Below are 24,605 nucleotides of genomic sequence, written 5' to 3' on the forward strand. Positions count from 1 at the left end.
TGGTGTCTGGTTAGTAGCACATAAAAAGAAATTACTTTGAACAATTTTATAAACAAACTACATTAGCCATTGCAGATCCATTGCATTCCAAATTGCAGTTACAAGTATTATAACAGTTTTGTGAAATTAAATCCTTTGTTTGTTTGCTTGACTTCTAAGCCACCCCTCTCCAAATGATATTGTGGGCTACAACAATCTCACAAATAAAATTTCCATACAATAAATGTCATCAAAATCCTAAAAATTGATCTATTAAAACTTGTAGACTGAACACTAGCTCCATCATTTAAATCTCCCCAATGAGCCTGGGATGGAATTCCAGTTTTCAACCAGGCTCTGAGGGAGGGAGTATGGCCTAGGTGGGGGCCTAGCCTGGCCAGGGGAATGCATTCAGATGGTAAAAGTGCAGCCCTTGGCCTCAACCAGACATCTAGTGGAAGAGCACCTTTTGCAAGCCCTTGAGAACTTTGAGGGTTCTGTAAGGGCCCATGTCTCTGCTGTCAGTTCATCCCACCTGGCTCTGATTGAGGCCAAGTACATTTCTCTGCGGCCAAGGACCATCAGCGTTTAAATTTGCTGAGCAAAGTACTCCTCGGACATATATGGGGTGTCGGTCCCTCAGGTATGAAGGTCCCAGACCACATAAGGCCTTAAAATTTAAGACTAGCACCTTAAGCCTCACCTAGGACTCAGCCAGTGCAGCTGCTGGAAAACAGGTCAAATGTGGGCTCTTCACAGGGTTCTAATAAAGACCCAGGCAGCAGCTTTCTGGTCCAGTTGTAATTTCCAGGTCAAGGATAAAGGAAGGCCCACATACAGTGAGTTACAGTAATGTAGCCTGAACTCTCATTTTTGTTTTTGAAAACATGCATTTACTCTTGGGACTGCATCAGGGAATAGATAATAGGCACAAACTGAAACTCAATGGGGTAGAATACTGCTAAACAGCACAGATCGAGAGAATTTTCTCCATATGAGTTGGGCCAGAAACTGAAAGTCCACCTGCTGTGGGCCTTGGCTTGTCTTTTAAACAGTTAAACAGTTACATTTTTAGGGTTTTATGTATTTTTATTGTGATTGTATTGTATTTGGAGTTTTTATCTATGAATTTGCTGTAAACTACTTCAAGACCATTTTGGAGAGGGGCAGCCTAGAAACCTAACAAATTAATAAACATTATCCCTAGAAGTATTTTAACCGTTTGTGTTAAATGGAAATGTAGGTCTCAGACCAGGAGCTTAAGTGGTGAACATATTGTATGCTGTTTCAATAGGGAAAGAATATATCATATATCATATTATTCATTTGGAGTTTATAAAAGTATTTAACTGAAGTATCTTTTGTTTATTTTCTTTTTTTATACACAATTTTAAATGGCCATTAGAAAATTGTAATCCAGTTTTCAAAAACATACTGTGCTAGCTGCTGAAAGTGGAACATAAATGCATTCAAACTTTTACCAGTGGAACTATGTGTATATCAAGTGATTCTTTTGGATCATACTGGCTTTTGTGTAAAGTCATATTAGTGAAAAGGTATACATTTTTATAGGCAACATTCAATGTAAGAGAGGCCTGACAGAGTTATTATCAGATATGAAAGTCAAAATGTAAATATGGATTTTGAATGTCAACCATACTGTTAACATTTTTAGCTTTGAGGACTGGATCATGTTTTATTGTGGTGGGTTTCCACAAGTATTTTCCACTGCAAATATTTTTTTAAAATTGAAAATAATGTAAAATGAGTGGGGAACTGACAGGCAGCAGTTCCCTGAATTATATTCATTAAATATGGATATCAGTGAATTTTGCTTATTTATTGTAGAAAATGCCAGGTGAATCTGACTGTTGCATACTCTAAGAGCCACTCTGACAAAAATACAACACTCATTTACAGTAGCTTATAAAATAGTTCCGAAGTAACATTCTTTTTCCTCTACAGAAAGAGCACCTCTCAATGCAAAATCAATATAGAGACAAGGATCCTGGAAACATGCAGCATAAAGTAAGTAATATGCTTCATTGTGTGCTATGGAAAGGGTCGTGCAGAATCTTCTAGAGCTGGGAAGAGCAGATGTTATGCTTCTGTGAGCTACTTTTTCCACCAAGGAACCTTAAGAGATAACAGCCACAGAGCGGTAGCTCAGTGGAGAATTCAGAGCACCTCTGCCTTGCTGGGGTGGAAAACTCTTATACCTCGTTGTTTTCCGAAAGCAAGCTCACCCTTCTAACCAAATTGTAATGTCCTTGCAAGAGAAAAATACACAGTTGCTTCTGGTTTTACGGGAAAAGACAAAACTCAGCATTGAAGCAAGGGGGAAAGTGGATAGCTCGCTCATTTCCTGTCCAGAGCAAGAGTGACTGCTTATAAACATTGGGGGGGGGGGTGTACAGATAGGAAGTAGTGCTGATGCTGTTTTCCCATTCTGAGCATGGATGCATTTGCACCTCTTCCTTTGCACAAAAGAAATAGGAAATGTTCTGTTGCAGAAGTTTTAAAGGGAACAATAAGAAAGTAATTTCAGCTGGTGTGGGACTGGACTGGATGGCCCTTTGTGGTCTCTTCCAGCTCTGCGTGATTCTGATTCAACACTAGGGGAGGGATGGAGAGTTGCTTCTATTTGCTTGGACTCTCAAGTGACCTTCTGCCAACCCAAGTTCTGAAGCTGAGCTCAAGAGTTCATTGCATTGGCTCTGTACACTTGGTGCTACAACATACATACCTAAAGGAGTGGAGCTAACCCTTTCGATTTAGATCTCTTTTGGCAGCATTGCAGAAGAAAGTCTAGCTTAATTTCTACTATTTTTCACATTTTCTGTTTTCTCCAGTTTCTTCCCTTCTTGTCTGTTGTGCTTCTCTGCTGTGCCACTTAATGCTGGGCCATTGGATAACCTTTTAAAAAGTGCTTGAGGTATGGAGGCAAGCTGCCTCCTACAGATGGCCATTCTCTTTTTTTCATGAGGTGGGACATGAAGTTGAAACTTATGCATGTTAACAGACACAACAACACTGCTCAACTCACCTCTGATATCATATCAGACCATACATGAACAGCCTTGTGTGTTGTCCTCTCCAGTATAATTAATAAACTAATCCTTCTGGTTCTGGAACCTCTAGTCCCAAATCAACCTAACTGAGAAGAGAACTCCTTTGAAATCAAAGTATGGGGTGCATTCTCTGAGCTGGTGGAATTTTACACAACATTGGTAAAACAATTCTTAAAAGGTTTCTTCTGCCCACCCAGCTCTCCAGTTTCTCAATTCATAATCTCATGGAGCTCTGTAACATCTTTTGCAACTAGTGAAAGGTCCCTTCAGATATTTGACTCCATGATTTTTGCTTACTCATGGAAGGCATAGATGTTGACAGGACAAGTCAATAAACTGCTCTCTGTTGGGTTCTGCCTCATCACCTTTCCCACAAAAATTACTTAACTAGACATCCTAAATTTCCAGATTTCATCTCAAAACAGGCTCTGGTTTTGCCACTAGACTTCCTTTATCTGTCAACTAACAGGGGGAAGAACTCTACACATTTAATGTCTGCAGTGCCCTGGCTTTCTTTACCAACACAATATTCCTATTTAGGATGGACCTTAGACTATTTTTGTGCCATATGTGCAATATGTCAATGTATTATTGCCACTGAATCACAGGAGTCATTAAACTGTGTTACACTACCCTATCAGCTATTTCTCATGACAATTGCAGCACACACCACTAAGTCTATTGCTATCTTGACAGCCCCACAGATTTCTAGCCCTGCTGGTGCTTTGTAGATTGGAGACTTGCTTGCAGCACTGCAGTTTTGTGAAGCAGTATGTCCCCTGTGTGAGCCAGCATGGATTAGACTTTTGTCATCACAGTGGTGAGTGGCCTCTTCTTGTGACATCTCCCACTTCTAGGTAGGGCAGCATGCTAAGCTTTTCCCATGATGTGCCTGCACGAAGAAGACTGCTTACCTGTAACTAATGCTTTTTATGTGGTCACCTATGCTGTCAGGCAGCCAGTCCTAATTTCTCACAGCAGGTGCTCACAACCTGTTGTGGGGTCTAGGCTCAGACTCAGAAAACCTTTATTGGCATACACATACACAATCCAAGGAAACAAAATGGATTAGACAATACTATGTTCCCGCATTTTCAAATATTAATTTATTTGGAACATGCTTCAGGGCATCAGTTACCCTAGCAAGGGTAATGGCATCCTTTTCTGAAAGCATTAATTTGATGATGAGGGATTTAGAATTGACTTTGGAATTTAAATTCCTCAAATGTGACTGGATTAAAGCTTGTTGAGGAGAGAAGATTGAACAATCCAAAACAATATGTCATAGTGTGTTTGGGACATTACAACCATGTAGACAGAGTCTTTTGAAGGCGGAATCTGATAAAATCTTCCCTAGGACACGTTTGAGAGGAAGGAGTTGACTCTTGCAAGAACGAAGGCCCTCCTAGCCAAATAAGAATCCAACTGATAGAGATAAACTGTTAGGAGTTTATAGTTGGATGAAATACCCCAAAATTGGGGGGGGGGGGGGACAGGTATTACATGGGACAGAAGATAAAGTTTGCATTTCGATATCCTCTATGCGAAATTGCTTTGAAAATATCTTTTTCAGTTAGATCTATAAGCCACACAATATCGAGCCTAAAGTAATATTCTATTGTACTAACTAGAAATGAACAGATCACACAATAGCTCACATAGCAGGCTACCAGAGTAGGCTGAGAAATGAATTCTCAGCCAATATTTGAAAGTCAACGGCTAAGCTTTCAAAGCAACACTTTTGGGTACTTTGAGTAAATATCTTAAGAACATGGAATGTAGAGACTCCAATTCATTAAGGTCAAGGATCTAGATTGGAATGCTATACAAAATTTGCGGGATTAATTTCATAGAATAAATTTTTAATGCAGCTGGAATATTTTTATTCCCCTTTTGGTGGTAGAATTTGGTAAGGAGAGCTAGGGATGTTTTCATCATCTTGGCAATCTGTTTCCTATGATGTGCCCATTTGGTGTTAAAGGAGAAGTTGAGACCAAGGTATTTGAAATGGGACACTTGTTCAATATTGTGCACATCAGTCCTCCATGAACATTTATAGCGGGTTTTAGCAAAAACTAGGATCTTTGTTATCTTGAATTTTATTTCCAATTGATGATTGTTGTGGCAATAGGCCATAAAGCAATGCAGGTACCATTGGAGACCTACATGTGATCTGGACAGGATGACGGTGCCATCAGCAGATAAGAGTAAAGGGGTTGGTCTTTCCCCCAAAATGGGTGGATGGCCGCTTATGGACTACAGAAAACCAGGAGATCATTCAAAAATAGATTAAACAATTGGGGAGCTAAAATGCACCCCTGTTTTACCCCAATGTTAATGGGGATTTTCTCAGTTAAGTTGCCAGATGTTAGTTTGATCTGACAGTTATTATCTAGATGCAGATTTCTTAATAAAAATAAAAGGTGAGGGTTGATCTGGAGTTAATATGGGGTCTAGAAAATAGTTGTGTAGGAGGGAACATCCAAGCATTTGCTATTACACTCCAGTCATTGAGATGAGCAAAAAATGGTTGAGTTTAGCTGTAAACTGTTCCATGCTTTGCACTGGCGTAGAACAATGCCGATTACAGAAAAGCAGTATGTTCTTAAGTGTGATTTAACTCTCATGATCCTCCCCTGTGAAAACTGAATTATAGGAATGTGAAGCCATGTAAAGTAGAAAATGCATTGGATGGTTTTCAGAACTTTCACCACCAATAGCTTCCATGCACCAAATTTTCCACTGCCTTAAAAATTTGCTTGTACAGTTTCATTTCATTCAGAAACTTACTATTTTTGTAGTCCAATAAATGCATATCTTGAAGTGAAGTTATTGAGGTCAAGTAATACTGCATTTACAAAACTAGTAGGGTAGCACATAATTATAGCATCATCCTTTTAAAATTGATGTGCTTTTATGCCATCTTTGGTTTTGTTTAACCAGAAAGTCCATAGGAATGGATTTGTATTCTGTCACATGGCTTTTCCATGATCAGAACATTCCATAGAACCTATTTCCAACCATGTGAAATGGTGGCAAAGAAGGGATTTATCTCTGCCAAATATTGCATCAGCTGAATCTTATCCAGCTCAGGTGTTTTAAGGTATATTGTGACTTCATAACACCCAAGTCTGATTTGTGAGCTATTGAATTGACAACAGTTAGGAGAGAGCATTTGGATACACCCAAGCCAAAAATATATCCAAAATAACTTATTGTTATTTTGGGTGTACTTGCATTGCAAATATGATCCCAAAAATACCAGAAGTATTTGGGAATTTCAGGTAAAATTGGGAGCCAGGATTTGCAGTCTCCTAGGGAGACTGTCTTAGGTTTTTTAATGGACTTCCCAAGTTACTTTTGTCAGTTTCAAATGTGTCTTGTCAATCTCAAAAGGTTGCCTTCTTTATGTGTCTGTTCCTTTGTGTCCCCTTCCCTTCCCTTCCCTTTTCTTTCTTTCTTCTTTTTTTTTTTTGGGGGGGGGGGGCTAGCACTTGAAAACCTCTCCTCCACATTCCTTAGCTATGTTGTGATTCTTTGCTCTGACATGACTTCTGCTGAGCATACACTCTCCTCAGTGGTACTGGGTTCTGCAAGGCATTCTGTACATTGCAACTATTCCTGCTAGCATTTGTGAGTGGGGTAATGGTTTTTAATGTATTTGGATGGTTTTAATATAGAATTATAAGCTACCATGAGCCACAAGTTAAAGACAAGGTATAAATACTTTAATAAATGAATATATTTCTGAAAGGGTAATTAAAGTTATTTAGGATATGATGGGTCAGACACGACTTCGCACCTAACAACAACAAGGATATGATTGAGTGTATTTATTGAAATTTGAGTTTTATGACAAGAGATTATTAAAGTGTAACACATTTTCCCCTATAGAAGTTAGTAAACTGCAGACAATTAACTTATGGTGATGAAAATATCTTGGCTCAAGACAGCCATCAGCAAATGTATCCAGCTTACAAGCAAGTGAATTGCAAAGACTGGAGCAATCAAAAGCATCAACAACCAGACAATGGAAGAGTTTACATCAATCCTCGGGAACATTATGTGTGAATCACTTGTAACAACTTATAGTTTAATCATAGTTATATACCATGTTGATTTCCATTTGTTTTAGGATCAGTTTGTTTTTAACTTCACAGTTTTTCTTATTGAAACAAGTTGAAGAAGACAGGGGTAGTGGCAAAAATCAGGAATGTTTAGACTCAAAGGGTGTGTGTGTTATATTTTACAACTATAAGTGTGTTGGCCACAAGTGTCTCTTCTAAACCCACAGGTTTCCTAATACCTGCTAGTGAATTAATTTGTACTATGTTTAGAATCCCTTTCTATGTTTAGAATCCCTTTCCCTAGCCCCTGTGAATTCTTTTTCCCTTAAAACATATGGGCTTAATGAGCATATGTGACTCCTGAAAATGGAGGTCCTGTGTCATTCTTTTGCTTCTAGGATAACATCATTGAATCTGCCCTAATGTCTGCTTCTACAAGTATCATTGGTTTGCCTACTGCAGAGGAGGGAAAGCAGTTTCTGCTGATTGCCCTGTGCACTGCAGATCTGCACTGCCCTATTCTATTCATGAGGATCTCCTAAACCTGGGAACTTAATTTTGCCACCAGTGAGAGGTAGAAGTGACTTAGTATGTCACAGATCCCATCAGTTCTAAGCGATATTTGTGTTCTCTGTTCCCACAACTTGATGATAATACATGCATTTCATAGCAATTCATGTTGCTGATGGAGAGAGCAAATCAGAATGCATCCTGCTGGTTTTACCTTACATGATCTGTTCAGTAACTGTTTTGCTTCCATTTACAAATGTTGACATACTGCCTATTGAATGAATTCGCAATATATGTCCTCTTGTTGATAAGCATTTCCTTAAGATAAGTGGTAGAATACTCATTGGTACACAAGTACAACAGCATAACTTAAAAGGGCACTGCTTTGAGTTTTAAAACCAGCTTTCAGTACCAGAAACAATGGACAACAGCAATACATATTTTTGTTTTTACTCTGTTCTGTAGAGGAGGGTGGGAAACAGTTTAATATGCAGCCCCAATGGGGTTGAGAGTTGCTTCAATTTTCCCCATACATTTTATTTTTCATTAATCCTTTTGGTCCAATTATGTGTAATTCTGTCATTGTAAAGACCTCCCACATTCAGCCTTTTTGTATGCCTTGCAAAAGGCATTGAACATTTTTTTTTTTTTGTCTTCCGGAGTGCAGCTTACCTTTACTCACTATGCCTTTTCATTTTTAGATCTGCAAATATAAATGGGGAGTTCTGTCATGTTGTCAATAAAAGGGGAAAGGTGTTAGTGGGAGAAATGTGGATTATTCTGCAAGATTACATTCCATTTGATTTTCTACTTTACCGAGCAACACTGTGTTACAATGTTCTGTGGGGGTTATGGAAATGTAAATAGGTTTTTGACAAGAGTATCAAATATTTTTCTCAAGGTAAATAAAAGAATAAATTGCAAATAACATTGAAATGGAAATTATGTACTAATATGTAGCTTTCATAGGAAAGTAGATGCATTAATAACTCCACCTGTATAAAACAGTAGTGAGGTATAACCCACCTTGATTTAAATTTGCCTACACAGTTTGCTTACAATATGGACAAATAGGTCGGTGTAGGGCAAAAAGGAGACTTTGGGGCAGAAAGTAAAGTATCAAAATAATTTAATATTTAAGTTTTAAAGTGCAGTAGTTAAATGTCTAATGTTATTCTGGAATTTTAAATTTTCATATTTTTGTAGCTTGGGTGTGTAATATTGGTTCTTAAAAATCCAAAAAATATTATGTAGATTTTTATATTTTAATTTTGTCACCTACAAAACTGAAGAAAATATGTATGGAAGACTATAATTTTCCTTCAGTTATTCTGTGTGTAGAGGCAAAAGGATTAATTCTGCATTATTGTAATGTAAACAAAACTAATGATAGCTCAGAATCTAGAAAAGGGATTGGATACCGTATGTCTCGTCATGCTTTCCATGCCCAAAAATCACTGTCCATAATGGAAAGCAGGCTAATGTAGGTAGGATCATTAAGCCTTAGGTGCTGGTTTATAGATAAATAACAGAGTTCAAGACAGGAATGATGGGAAGTTTGTCCCCTTAGCTTGTGTCCTGGATATTGATAAGCATGCTTGCAGCAACACCTAAGGCATGACATAGGCACTACAGCAAGCTTTCTGTGTTATTTCCCAGGTAGGTTTAGGAAAAGGAAGTGGAGTCTGATGCGCTATACCCATCACTAAATGAAACTTGTGGCCATTGTTCACTTGCTTCTTTAATCTGATCCAGATTCTTTCTAGTTTTTGTGACAGATTTGTATTCAAGAACTCTGTTTCACCTTGTGATAATCAATGTGAAAAACATCTAAAGTCTGTAAGGCTGTTATCATTGGGAAATAATTTGTCAGCATACCCTGATTTATAAATGAATGAATGAATCTTAGATGTATATATTTACATTTAAACTTGATTATTGTTACATAATTCACTTTTAATTTGATTAGATACCAGATCTTTGGTAATGGTAAGATTCTGCTTCAGTTATTATCCATGCATTATCCTGTTGGAAAGATGCACACAATTCTTAAGACTCGTTTCATGAATGCATAGATGTATACCCCAGAAGCAGTTTCTTTCAGTAAACAATACTGCGTGCGACATTCCAGTTATGGAGTCAAATGCAAAGTGGAGCATATGTAGGAAAATGTTTAAATAAGAAGAAAACTGCAATATTGAGAACATCAACGTACTGCTGGAATGCTTAAATCTTGTTTTAGGTATTCAAAATGAGCAAGTTTTGTCACCTAGTTTAATATATGAACTGAGATTATCGTCCTTTGGAAAGTGTTCTTTCCTAAAGTGTAAAGATTAGTTAATGCTTGAGATAGGCCATTGGTTGTCCTGTTGCATCATTTTGTAATTATGTTGTAAAAATAGTATAAATAAAGATGATCACCTAGCTTTGGAAAAAAACATATATAGTTTTCTTCTTTTAATGTTTTTTCTTCAACACTTGCATGAATTTGCATTTTTGAAAAAGAGGTAAAGTTAAGACACTATTTAACAGGTATCCTTTGATTTAAATATTAGAAATATAGACTGCATCATCAAAAGAAGACAACAGTGAAAAATCGCTTTAACATCCTATGAAGTGTTCACAGTGGGTGTTTATAAACATGTATCCTCTTCCTTGCAGGTTTTTGCTCAAGCTGTTCCACAGAACTAGTTTTTTGTTTTATAATTTGCATAGTCTACGGGATTGCATTGCTTGCCTTCATGAAATATTTGCATGGGGCATATTCTAATGTTTGACCATAGATTTCACAGCAATCTGGGGAAATGTCAGAGCTTGCTTAGTACTATATGATAAAAGACAAGATACAATTCTGACAAAGACCAGATAGTGCTTCAGTGTGCCTTGATTTCAGTCATGCCTTAGGAAATACTGAAGGGGACCACACATGCAGCTACTAATACCATGACAAACATCTGTTGGTATGCTAAAATGTTTTCACAATAGAGCCTTCTGGGGCTTTCCAGAAGTTAGAACTGTATCTAGAGTTATTTTTCATTCTGCTTTTTCTGTCAGACACACAGCTAAGCTTAATACTTAAGTTGGTCTAAAAGATTTTGTTTTCTTCTTCAAGGGATGAAGATGATGCACTTTGGAAAACTGAAATAGGTGTTGATTTTTTGTCCAGTCTCGCTAAGATAAAGTCAAAAGAATATTTGTGTGTTCTGTCTGTGATCATATAGCAACAGTTTTTAAGTCAGTAGTAACTGAAACATTGCCCACTGCTTGTGTGAGATTGGTTCTGATGTATTGAATTGCTGGCAATTCAGTACTAAAAGAGATAACTACACTTTATTGCCTATTGTAACCATATTTTGTTGATAAAAGTAAGTTCCATGAGAATGCAATTTGTCATAGGTACTGATCTTTTAGTCTATTCTTTACAAGTGGAGTGACATCAGCCATCAGTAATTAGCTGACATAGAGATACTAGATCCATATTTTGGAGGTGCATTCTGATCTTTATATATACCACCAGTCCTGTAGGGTAATGTATATACACTCTGGCTTCAAGTATAGAACCGTGGATTCCTCAATGTGGACTCAGAAGAAAAAAGGAAATCACGAGGCACAATGATACAGTAGTCTTTTCTATGTTTATAAGTGAAAAGGTTATAACATAAAGTCTAAATGGTCAAACATAAAGAGTCAACCAAAATGGGATCCTAGGTTAAGTGACCCACCTTCTGTTTTATCTTCATCAGTGGTTGCTCTTCCAATATACTGTCATAGTAATAGTTGTAGTATGACATTGGCAAAATGCTCATAATCACTCTAGCTTGTCAATAAAAATATTGTTCCTTTCCCAATCACTGAATGAAATGGTCTTCATATTTTAGGCCATTCTGTCAATACAATGGGGATAAGGTAGAGAATGTCCTAATCATCAGTCAAGCTGCAGGTGGGTTTGTTATAAATTTCACTTTCATTCAGAGCATCACATGAGTTACACAGTGATGGGTGAACTCCCCACAGGTTGTGACAACTGGATCATAACTGGTAAGTTTGTGTATCAAACATTCTAAATTAATCTTTCTAATTGTGTGTGTGTATGTGCTCACAATGGTATAGGAGTGAGCAGTGAATCGTCTAGGTAGCTGTTCAATGCTCCTTATGCGTGTTTCAAGCAAAGTATCCAAAAAGTGGAAGAGTAATGGAAGAATAATGACAGTGATTAAAAACCCTACCAGTATTTACATTTGTGAAAACCAAGTCAGTTTCAGCAAGTGAACATGGTTTCATTCAGATCAAATAAGCAGTTATGCTAATTATTGAATAGCATATAAACAGGAAAAGCTTTTTGCTTTATGTTGCACATGTAAGCAAAGAGGATCAATTTGTAATGAATATAGGGAATATGAAGGACAACTTCACTAGGTGAGTCGATTTTTCAGAATTTGTAGATTCACACATACTCAAAAGAGAACACAGTGTGGAATATTGGACCCATGATACCACTAATGTCCTGAACAAACCAAGATTTATCATACTTTGGTCACATTATTAGAAGACAAGACTTGCTGGAAAAAATAATGCTAGGAAAGAGGAAGACCAACGTGAGGAGCATTGATTCCATAAAGGAACCATGCCCATCAGTTTGCAAGAGCGGAGCAAGTTGGAGGACCTCAACAGCTATGTCCATGGGGGAAACAGTAGCTCTTGAGTTTCTTTGTATAACTTGTAAAAGATGAAAGATTTATATGATCTATTCTTCAGGATACCTGAACTCAAATGCCTATGATAGATGAATTTTCCATGTGTAAATTAAATGCCTTTGCTGAAGAGAGAAAAGAGAGGCTTGGCTAATCTAGTTCATGTAACCTCAGGTCACGGTACTAAAGTTAGGGCCAAATGATCAGTATGTACAGGCTATAGCTATACAATTCAACTGATTTTTTTTAAGTTATTAATATATGCATAACTCCTCAAGATAATGAAATCTGGAGAAATTTTGGAAAGTACATAACTGAAGTTCCCTGGTGTTTTTATTTTAGTATCTAACAATTTTGATGAAATGTTGTATTTAAGTAATAGCTCCCCCCCTTCAGATAGATTTCCCTCATGCTCCCTCCCAATCAAATTGGAAAGGATTTTGCTTAGCACAATATGCAAGCAGATTATATTAGTTTATTTTGAATGGCACAGTAAAGGGCAATATTTTTGGTGAATACATGTTCTGGTCAATCTGAAGAACTAGTACCACTGATTTTGTCTTTGTATAAATTGTTAAATTGTGTAGATCAGGGGTCCCCAGTCCCTGGTCCAGGGACCGGTACTAGTCCATGGATCAGTTGGTACTGGACCGCAGCTGCTCCTCGTCCTCCTCCCTGGCTGCTGCCTCGGGGGCTGCCCTGCCACTCTGCCACCAGCTCACCTTTGGTGCTCTCCAGCAGCCGCCATGGCTGGGGCTCCTGCTGGCAGCACCCCCCCAGAGGGAAGACGGACGTGGGCAGGAAAGCAAGTGGAGCAGGTGCTCAGGTAGCAGCGACATCCCTCGGCAAAAGACTACCCCCCCCCCCGGGCCTCAGTAAAATTGTCAAGCGTTGACCGGCCCCCGGTGATAAAAACGTTGGGGACCACTGGTGTAGATCACTTAAGAGTCAGGACTGCTAATATTTTACTAGCAGTCAAGGTCTTACCGAGTGGGAATGGCTGTCTAGACTAGAAATGTTATCCTGCTCAGTCACCAATTCCTGTTGCTTGAGTTGGAGAAATTGAAACCTGAAATACATCCAGCAGATAAAAATAGATTAAACTCGTAATACTTATACCCATACTGATCAATTCTAACTCTTTGAACTGCCACCCACTCACAATGGGTGTGCCAGAAATGGACTTTGAGGTCCCAACATCAGACACTGCACTTCCCATTTCAGATACCTGAATCAATACCAGTAATAGCCCTGTGAAGACAGTGCTTCAAACACCTGAGCCTCCTACAAGATTTTGCATTTTGCTTAGGTTGCAATAGATGCTATATGACTAATCAGATTTTGGAACACTTCCATACACATAACTGTATTTACATAGCTAAAAGGCTAAGCAGAGGCAAACGCCAAAATGAGTTCCTTTTAGTTTTAATGTTGCGAATAATTTGAGATCCAACATTCTAAATGAAATAACATAAGCAATTGAAGCAGCGTACTTTACTCCCCGCTTTCTGGACTATGTTGCAAGCACATTTAAATTTCAAACTTTCCAATGTTCATTGTACACATAGAGAATGAAGCAATTACAGGTTTAACAATGAAGTAAATCTTCCAAATAGACATACATGTTAGCCTGTGAAGTTCAGCCATGTAAAAGAGTAGCATCTAGAATCCACATTGTTTTAAGGCAACATGAAACATTTATAGGCATGCAATTGAAATACATGTTACTGTGAAATGGCACCCAACTCTCACCATCTGTTAATTCAGATGTTATGCGTGAGTCCAATGTGTAAATCAACGGCTGTATGTTGCACAGAAAGGATTTAAGAGTCCACAAATTGTAATTCAGTTTCCAAGAAGAATAACCAAGAGTCCTATAAATGGAACTTCAACACAACCTGGTGATTCAACCAGAAATAACTTTCCCAATTTTGGGCAGTGATGTTTTTATTTCCATCAAGTTCCATTAATAGGAATTCTTTATGGCAGTATTCTGGTCCAGGAGCTTCAAAATAGATTGTGATGCTTCCCATGGAAAATGGATGCTAATGTGGCATATCATTCCAAGTAAGACTAATTTGCTGGTAAGAAAGGGAGCAAAAAGAGCTACAAAGATAAATAACAAGAGTTATTCCATAACAGTATGGTATGCATTTATTTAAAAATATGTATTGGGCGTGTGAGGGGATGGGGTTATATGAAGTCCAATATTTATGTATTTGTTGTACTTCCCAATGAGAATCCACAACATGATGATGATGATGATTTGATTTATTTCCCGCCAGTCCCTAAACAGGCTTGTGGCAGGTAACAATAGTCTTAAAAACCCCATTAAAACCCCCCTTAAAGACTTTAAAAATTCCCAACATGGCAGAGAAAAATCCTACACCTATCCCCTACCCACCATGGCGACGGAAAAAATGGAGAAGGATAATCTTCTCATTACCACCTTGTGAAGTTCTACTGAGCATGTGTGACTAACCCATGGCAGCATGGGTTAGTCACCGGAGTTTCCCAGATTCTTGGCATCTGCTCTAACCACACTGGCTCTAAATTCATAATGCAATGAATGGATCTCCCACTGTGACCTTAAATTTTGCAATGTGTTACTATTGTATTACAGCATTAAAATGGAACTGTATAAATATTTAGACTGTTTTGGTCTGATTTACAAGAGGCTAAGAATATTCTGTACTGCTGTAGATTCTAGGGACAAATAGGGCATGGAGGGGACAGGAGTAGAGATTTATTTTTTTATAAATACAAGCTATTCATTCTGGGAGAATGCTGCATTAGATTGTTACTTGTGCTCTTGGCCCTAGAATATAGGGGTTTTTTTCAAATCTGGCTGTGGAAGGGCAGTTGAGGAAAGTACAACAGGCATAAGGGAGCAGGAAACTCACTCTCTTCCATCCAAATATTAGAAATAGTGTGCTGCCACCCACTTATTAACTTCCATGATTAAGAGAATATCATGCAGCTGAAGGAGGCATACAGTGGCCATAGGGGATGTCTCTGTCCAGAGATTAAAACCAGTTGACAAACCATTTATTGCAAAGAACACGAGATTACAAGTGGATATTGTTCCTACCTTTCAGTTCACTGATACATCCATGTGAGTTCACTTTCACACCCCATAAACACAAGGAATGCAGGTATATTCCAGTATGATGGAGCAAGATGACAGGATGGCCCTCAAACCCCCACGCTAGGAGTTGGCCTCCAGTTCATTTCAGTTCAGTGATTCCTCTGACATAATCACATGTTGAGTTTCAAACATGTAATGCAGCATGAATAAAGTGTCCTGTATTCCACAAATTGTAACTTTTGAGCTTCTAGAATAAATGTTCAAGATTTGGCAGGTTTAGCTTTTTCTCAACTATTTTATTTATTTTATATTTACTGGGAGAACCTACACCTGTTGAATGCTTGCTTCAGAGTTGTTAAAGCAACATAAAATTCCAAAATACAAAGGGATGCTATAGAAGTTTTCCTTAGGCCTTATTTCAAAAATTAAGGAACACCTCTTTGTACTATGTATACATGCGTCCAGAAGCTAAGCTGTGGTGTGTTTTTTTTCCTTTGCCTATTCTACTCTACACACATTTTCATCTGCCCATTTTGTTGGTTCTTAGGGTGCAGGATTCTAGATGTGCAGCACAGAGGAAACGGAATTCCATAAAGGACATGAGCTATTTAGAAACATAAAGCAAACTCCAGGTTCCAGTCCAGATTGGCTCTAGGTTGTGGGTGGAAAGTGCATGATTCACAAGCCTTTCAGAAACCAAGCAGGCTTGCATCTTGTCAGGGCCTGATTGTGAGATTTCTAGTGAACTCTAGGTATGTAGTTTTTAATTCCACAGTGGGGTATAAATAAATGGGCATAGCAACCTCCTGGTTACAGTCAAACAACCATATTTTTTCATTCCTAATAAGCCTGCCAAAACACAAGTTCAATTACACTAGTGAGCCCGACTATTTAAAATATTGGCAGAGTATTGCCTTTAGTATTAAACTGAAAGAGATTCTGCCAGGTCATGGTGTTTAAAGTATTTAGATAATATTCTGATTAAAATCTTGTCCACTGGCTAGATGAGGAATCAGTCTTACATAATGGTCTTCCGCCAGGCATTTGGTTGAGACCAGGCATAACCAATAACATCTGCAGGGTCCCTGCCCCTTCCCAACCCCCCCCCCCCCCCCAAATCCATCAAGGTGTTTTTCTTTTGGATCTGTGCCTTCGGGGAGGGCGGTATATAAATGTGAAGAATAATTCTAGCTGCAACATATTAAATGAGTTAACTGATGGACAAGTTAAGTCTTCTGTATTTGTTTCTGATGTAAACACTGTTTTTGATAGATTCAGGTGGCTAGCCTGAAGCAAGAAGAACTAAGTTTGAGTCCAGTGACTCCTTTAAGACCAACAAAGTTCCATTCTAGGTATAAGCTTTCATGTGCATACACAGTTCATCAGGTATGATGCCAAGGGACGCAAATTTTGGTCTAATTTTTTGATATTTGACCATTTCCAGTGTTCTTGTGCAAATTTAGGATACATCATAAATGTATTGATTATTTGAGGTACCCTTAATTTCAGAGGGTTTCTAGCTTTGTGGTTTGTCTTTGGGCTACATGGAATTGCTGCACGAAAATGCAAAATTCTGATAACTAACCTACTTCTAAAATGTCAGATATGTTTACTTTGCTATGTCAGGAAATGTTACCAGATCGTGTGTGATAAAATTATGCATTTACTTACTTCCCCCTCCTATTTATTTAGCTTACGATCTAACACATTTGCACAAGTCTTGTTAGAAAAAATTAGTTTATTATTAAAATGCTGAACAGGGATCTCAAATCCTCACATAGTTTTGATTACTGAGTATGAGAAAGATTGTGTTTTAAATTAATTTTCTATATTTTATAATGTTTCTGTTCTTTCTTTCACCCATGCCAATTACTTAACCCCTCTGAACTTTAGGCCACCATTCTATGGTCACAATGTGGCATCTCTGTTGTAGAAGAATTGTTTTTCCTTTATGCCCTTCCCAGGAATTCAAACTGTCCTGTAAACGGGGGTGTAGTGAATTATGTCTGAGAACATTATTTAAGCAGTCCTTTGAGTTCCTGGTGCCTGTTCTCCTTGGTTTGGATTTTCCAACAAAGAATGAACTCTGTGACTCTTCAGGATGCCAGCCTGTTGGGGAATGAGCTGGTATCAGAATGACTTCATTCTTCAATAAAACTGCCTTCTTTGCGAGCAGAAAACCTGGGGGGGGGGGCAGAGATTTTCATTAGATTTAAGGGGGAAATCCCCTTACAGTTTTATGAATGTTAAACATTTATTGGTTGATATGAGCATATATAATGTTGTACCCCCCCCCAAAAAAAAGGTCAATGATGGGCCTGGAAAAGGTGGGAAGGGAAGGGGACTCATGTGGACATGCACAGAGTTATGCTTCTCAAACTTATTATGCACAATCATGCCACTTCTGGGGTCTCTCAAAGCCTGAAGAATGTTTCAGGGATTTCTCAATTTGGTTGAGACCAGACAAAACCAACAACATCTGCAGGGTTGAGAAAGGCTATCCTAGTTATAGGGCAACCTAGAAAAGAAAGCAGTAGATCTATTATCTTTTGTGCATGTGCTAAGATCATGTCATTCAGTAGCATTTTGGAGTCAGGGGTGTGCAGGTCTGACTAGGCCATTTCCCTGGTCTAAATTGCCCTTAATAACTATCTGTATCTGTGTGCTGTCCAGAGGGGAGGGGAGGGAGGGGTTATGTTTTAAATGCTTTAAAGTATTTTGGGTTATTTTATCATGTTCCTTTTTATAGTACCATTGTAACCCATCCTGTGACCTTCAACTGAAGGTGTGAGATATAAATCCATAAATAAATAAAAATAAGTAATACCTGACAAATGTCACTGAACAAGCCAATCACTGAGCAGAGCCTTCAGAATACAAGAGCCAAAAGCAGGCCTTCCCACCGGGCCCAGAAAGGCTGCACCTAAGGGCAATGCCACCTCTATGTGCCTGCTGGACGGCCATGGCAGGGAGGGGCCTTTCAAAGCCCGTTCTCACAAATGGGCTTTAAATCTAGGTGTATAATAAAATACAATACGTGAGTGAAAGAAAACTGATATTTACAAGGATCTCTCTTTCTCTTTATATACCTAGAGACACAGGGAAACAGAAGGTAACTAACAGAGGAAGTTCCATCAACAGAAGCCTTCCTTTTCCTTTTTAGAAAGTTTGTAGTCTGTTTTCCTTGTAAAAGCATATACTAAGAATTAACAAAATTCTACTCACCAAAGAAAAGGTTAAGCGTTTGGAACAGTGTGACATGTGAATACCCAATATTGGCCCACTTCTGCTTCCTGAACAGACAGCAGCAGCGGCAAATCCAATCAGGGATCACGTTGGGTAACCATCTGTCTCTCCTGCTGCAGCCCTGGCTCCAAGCTGCTGAAGCGTGTGGCTCACATGGGGTGATTATGAAGCTGATCCAGAGCAAAATTGTTAGCATCAAGAGTCAAGAAAGCAGAAATGTTGAAAGCCCCCCTCCCCAACCCCTTCTGCATTGAGTTCTGTATTTCTGTTAGAAAGAAAGATGTCTGTGAACTGAAAAGAGTAGGTTTCATAGGCAGGTTTGTGGGTTTTGTCCATGGAATGCTCAAATGTAGTAAGTAGTCCATTGGTTCTGCAGTTTTCTTTGCTGCTAAAACTTGCACATAAACATACTTAAAGGTCACTTGATTTCTGATTGGTATCCTTAAAGCTGAATGTATGAAGTGAATCCACTGAAATACATTCCAATACAAAAAGGTCTTTCCTGTTCACATATGCAAGAATTCTCCCCTTATTGCATGGATCGGGTGATTTTAGCATGCATTAACAAGCCCTTAAAGTACGATTGAGCCAGAGCAGAAATAGCTGAGTGTGGTCACATAACATTTATTTTAAAAAAGCCAGTCACCATGGGATGCAGTGAAAATATTTAACATTTTTAGTGGGATAGCCACCAAAACAGTGCTATTTGGGGTCCATTTCCCATACTCCAGGTCAAGAGCAAGTAAGCATATGCAAGCTTTATTTTCAGTTTTCAAATATTGGGAAGGAATGGATATGTTTTCTTTTAAATACATTTGTAGTATCTACTGTTAGTTGGTACTTGTACCAACAATATTCTTACCATGTTCTTGGTTGGTGATGTGACATCTGGCCAGAGTACTTGCCGTGAGTGTTGAATGATATAAACTGACAGTCTTCACTGGGTGGTGCAAAATCTTTCCCCAAAGCTCTGCCCATTTCTTATTCCATCAATATTGAGTATTTATTAAAAGAAGTTATACACATGTATACTTAGAAGAAATAAGCACAAATAGCTAGATATTTCCTATTCATTTGGATGGTTTGAAAACAGAACTCTTTCCATGCTGTATCTTCCTCCTTTGGGCATAGAATTCAAATATTAAGAATGTCATGGACCAAAAAGATTCTGGGAACGCATCTCAGAATTGTTGAGATGGATTCCTGAGAAGGCGGACTTGCAACGGAACATGCCAAAAGCATGTAGTTGCTTTTGTATAAATCGTTGTGTCTTCTAGCCAACCATAAAGAAAGGATTTAGTTTATCATTACTTTCCTTCTGTATGACAAGCTTGCTATTACTTGTCTTCCATATGTATGAGTTCTGTTGATCACATCAGTATATGAAAACTTTTTCTGGGTTTAGTTTCTTGGGCAATTTTAAGATGTATGTTAGCAGTAAATATTGCAGAATCTAATGTTAAGATAAATAAGTAAAGCACTTCAAATTCAATTGATAATCATTTTGTATACTCCAGAAGTGATTATTTCTTCCCCTCCCACCCCCCAAAAAAACCAGATTCAGTGAAAATCACTGATGAACCCAGATCACTGCTGTGGGTTTGAAACATTCCAGAGAGATAGCCAGGTAGTCTCTGGCTGCTAAAACAATAAAGATCTGTATGGCACCATGAAGGCTAAGAGATTTATTGTAGCATAGCCATTTGTGAGTACAAGCAGAATGGCAAGGCGGAGAGAAATGGTTACAAAGTGAGGGCAAGAAGGCCCAGTGAGTAATCCAAGGCATAGATATCTTATATTACTGTATAGAGCAAGGAGCACAAATGGGGGACAAGTTACACTTCAAAATAATGTATGATCCAGTTGGAATAGACTTGGGCCATTCTACTCCCATGCTCATATGGCATACCCAGCTTTGATTGTTTTATTTATTTGCTTGCCTGGATCTCATATTGCATTTTAGCTAACTTCAAGTAAAATCTATCAATAAAAATTTAAAGCATTATTTATTAGTAACTGCATCTGTGTAGGCATTCAGGTTAGACAAATGTTTAGGGTACAAATTGTCTATACCTTTCTCTGCAAAGGTTTCTGTGTCCAGGGTTGGTAACATTAAGTTAAAACACAAACACACAGTATATATATACTTTTCTTTGTGGGATGCTTAATAACCTTATGGTGATGGCTCGAGAGGTATTAACTTACTAACCGTACTCTGATCTTTTTATTTGTCCTAAATTGATTGCTTGATCAACAAGGAAGTTGAGTTACCAATCAGAAGCTGACTTTGTAGTTCTATCAGTTACCAGCTCTGGGTTGGAAATGTCCTGGAGATTTAGAGGGGGAGCATGCCTCAAGAGGGATGGAGTTTGAGAAGGGGAGAGACCTCAGTATTCTATAATGCAATATAGTCCACTCTCTCAAGCAGCCATTCTCTACAGAGGATTTTTTTCTGTAGATCAGTTAAAATTCAAGTAGATCTCGAAGCCCCACCTGAAGCTTGGCCAACTCTAAAACTTACAGTTGCCATGTACCTTCTTCATTAGCTTTTGTAGGAAAGGCTATCAAGACTTTCTTCAAGCTTGATTATTAATGGAGTTGGCTCACTGACTTGTACATAAAGATTGGGAGTGACCAAGGAGAAGCAAGATTATCAGTAGATATGAATATACTCTTTCACTGTTATTTTTATAAACTAGAATAAAATAAATAAATCAGCTTAAAATAAAAGTTGCAGCTAGGGCAGGAAATTTAGTCTCTTTTTGGAAAAATGATAGATGTTCGTCTAATTAGAGGATAGAAAGAAGAAAATGGTTATTTGCTGCAGGATACTTACAACTGCTGGCGGTGGCTTTTCTGTGTGCATCCTACGGCTTCATATGTTAATACCAGGTGTAACCCTTTTACTTGCATTGCAGTTTTAAGAAGGAAAAGGAGCTGAGTGTGCTATAAATGCACAGCATGTGGAGAAATGTACACAGGGTAAGGAGGTCTACCTGGAAGCATTTATAGAAGCACATCCACACTTTAAAAAGCATCCATCATTAAGGTAACTAGGGCAAATGGCCAAACCAGGGTGAGTTCCTCTACTATATGGGAAAATTTGCTCATATTAAGTAGCTTGGTCTGATTTATCAGAATCACTGTAAAATGTTCACATGATGTTCTGCTGCCTTTCCTATGGGCACTCCCCATGGTCCGACAAAGCCCCTCATCATGGCCGACCTGCATGGTTCTCCTTGTGTGGCTCCCTGGGTTAACTCCTCTCCTACATCTGCCTATCTATTTCCAGCAGACCAGTAGCAGTACCCAGCTTATCTCAAGTGCCAAGCACATAGCCATGAAGGAGGGTTGGTGCCTGCTCTGGTGACAGTGGGGGGACCAGCTGCCTTGAATTGTGAGTCCTTCATCAATCTGGGGGGGGGGGGAGTCCATGAAGGTTTGCGTTGGCTTGGGTGGCTTGCCATCGAAGGGGAGTGCTGTGCCCCAGATCCACAGTAGCACCCACATATTTGCCAGGGTATCCCACCACCAGGAGCGATAGGCAGGGCTCACGTCCCCATCAGGTTGGCATCCTTAGCACATGCCCTGGCTGCCACACCCTAGATATGTCTCTGCTGAATGTGAGTCAGTAGTGCCCTCTCAATTTTGAATCGTGTGGAGTGTGTTTCTGGAACAAAATGTCATCTGAATAATACTTTTGATATACATCCTGAAATGCAATCTGAAGAGTAAACAGAGTATATACCCTTAAATCTTAGTTTGATAATCCAGCACAAAAAAGGACTATTTGTGATCCTTGTGAATTCAGTGTGCCTAATTATTTTGACATTCTCACTCAAAATAAATATATGTTCTCTTTCTAGTGACTCATGGATGAAGTAGCTCCTTTACCTTCCAGTTTAGCTGTATAAAAGCATTATTGTATAGTCTCTAACCTTTCCATAGGGGGAATCAGGGCTTTTATTTTCAGTATATCAAATGCATGTTGCACACAATTGCTTTTTGTATTAAATAAGTGGCAGCAAAGGCACCTTGAATGAAGCAAAACACCTCTTAGGGGGAGAATGATCTTATTCCCAGGTGATGTTCTGGGGTGACTTCACCCAAGACTCCAGTTGCCACTACAGCAAGAAGCCCCGGAGAATCAGCGAAGGGGCCATTGCTGCCGCGGGGAAGAAGAGCGGCCAGAAGAATAGGCCGGGGGCGGGAACTACAAGCCCCAGCATGCATCGGGGGGACTGCGCGCAGGCGCAGTTGCGGAGGAGCGGGGGGCTGAGCGGGCGCCTTTTAAGGAGCCGTTGGTCTCTGCTCAGCCTCTTCCCGCTCAGACGGCCCCGGCAGCGCGTCGCGAGGCAGCTGGGGTGATTGGAGAGGCCTGCTCTCCTCGCGACGTTGGGGGACGTTCGGCGGCGATCTCAAGGCCACGGAAGAGGAGCGTTTGAGCCCCTTCCTCCCTTGACGATCCGGAAGAGCGCGGGATTCAGCCGCGGCTAAAAAAAAAAAAAAAAAAAAAAAAAAAACCTCTTTTACCTTAACGGGGCCTTGTGCTTTGAGGGAATGGGCCCGAAGGATTCCCGGGGGGGAAAGCCCGGGGGGAAGGGAAAACAGCCGGCGGCACGATCCCGCAGTGGGGGAAATCCAGCCAGACGGGCGGCAGGGCCTCGTGCCCAGAGGCTTGAGGGGGGAGCGGAGGCGGCCCCTTCGGTGGCGCCAGGCCTCAGCGCGGCCTACGGGACGCGTGGCGCTTCTCGGCGGCAAGCCGGAATGGCTGCTGCCAGTGCAGTCCCACAGGGCGAAGACAGGCAGATGGGGGGGAATGAGTTTTCTCCTCAGCCGCCTGTCGGTCAGCCCGTACTGGGAAGTGAGATGCATCCACCCTTGGGTGGATCTGGAGGTGGGAATGGTTTGCCCCTCTTACAAGGGTTGGATCCTCATCTGTTTAGGGATGGGGGTTGTGGCTTACCTGCTTCAGGGGCGGGGCCCTCAAGAGTGGGTAGCACAGGTCCAACTTTGGGCACACCTGTAAGGCGGCCTATGCCTGGATACGACCCCAGGTTCCTTCAGGGACCTGGAGCGGTAAGGGCACAGGGTCAGGATGGTATAGGGCTGGCTTGGTGGCATGACCCTCAGGCCCCAGCCAATTTGTCTCCATCTCAGACTGTTATGCCTTCAGGCCAACTGGCCAGGAGGGATCTGTCACATTGGGGGCTGGTAGCCCAAGGAGGAGGTAACACCGGACCTGGGTGTGCTTCCAGTGCAGTTGGGGCCCCATTGCCCCATCAATCAGTGGGTCTGATGCCTCCTCAATCGGTGGGCCTGACACCTGGTGGACATAGTCAGGGCAGTAGCTCATATTGGTTACCCATGGCTTCTGCGAATTCAGCTAACCAACAAGGGGTACAGGCTGGATACAATTCTCATCGTTTATCTGATTATCAGTCTTGGGGCAATGTCCCAGGGTTGCAAATGCAGCCTACTACAGGGAATGCTTATCCTTTACCCCAAGGACATTCAGGTTCTTTTGGTCAAGTGGCCATGCCAGGGGATAACTGGCGACCCCAGGGCATGGCTATGTCAAGGGGATATGCGAGTTTGGGAGCGGGCCATCAGTGGCACACTCCAATTCTTGGGGTACAACACATTCCTCCAAGTCAGAATCCAGCAAGGTGCACTTCAGTTGGGGTTCCAGCTGCGACTCAACAGCGAGCGCAGGCTGCTAGTAACACAGGCAGCTCTGCCATGGTGCAGCAGGCTCAGGTTAGTGCAAACAGCAATGGCTCTACTCCTGGTCACCAGGATCGGGCTACTGTGTTAACCACGAGTAATGTTATCCCTCAGCAGGGTCTGGCTAATGTAGTTACTATAGGCACTACTGCTTTTCAGCAGAGCCAGAGTAATGCTATTCCTCAGCAGGGTATGGTTAATTCAGTTGCTGCAAGCAACATTACAT

The 24,605-nt window shown here is 40.1% G+C and overlaps 1 protein-coding gene across 2 annotated transcripts in view; it reads left to right on the top strand.

The window, feature by feature from the left end:
* NECTIN3 (nectin cell adhesion molecule 3) overlaps positions 1-10,065 on the top strand; it is a 60,201-nt gene extending 50,136 nt beyond the window's left edge. The window contains exons 8-9 of one of the 2 annotated variants that reach the window (XM_077342163.1): positions 1,945-2,007; positions 3,747-6,492. In XM_077342163.1, coding sequence (XP_077198278.1) covers positions 1,945-2,007; positions 3,747-3,911 — 228 coding nt within the window. In that variant the 3' untranslated portion in view covers positions 3,912-6,492. Of the gene's footprint in view, positions 1-1,944; positions 2,008-3,746; positions 6,493-6,944 lie in introns of those variants that run through there. The other variant, XM_077342162.1, reaches the window with a different exon arrangement.
* Positions 10,066-24,605: the final 14,540 nt, after the last annotated feature.

The sequence above is a fragment of the Paroedura picta genome, chromosome 6, assembly GCF_049243985.1.
Source record: "Paroedura picta isolate Pp20150507F chromosome 6, Ppicta_v3.0, whole genome shotgun sequence".
Lineage (NCBI taxonomy): Eukaryota > Metazoa > Chordata > Lepidosauria > Squamata > Gekkonidae > Paroedura > Paroedura picta.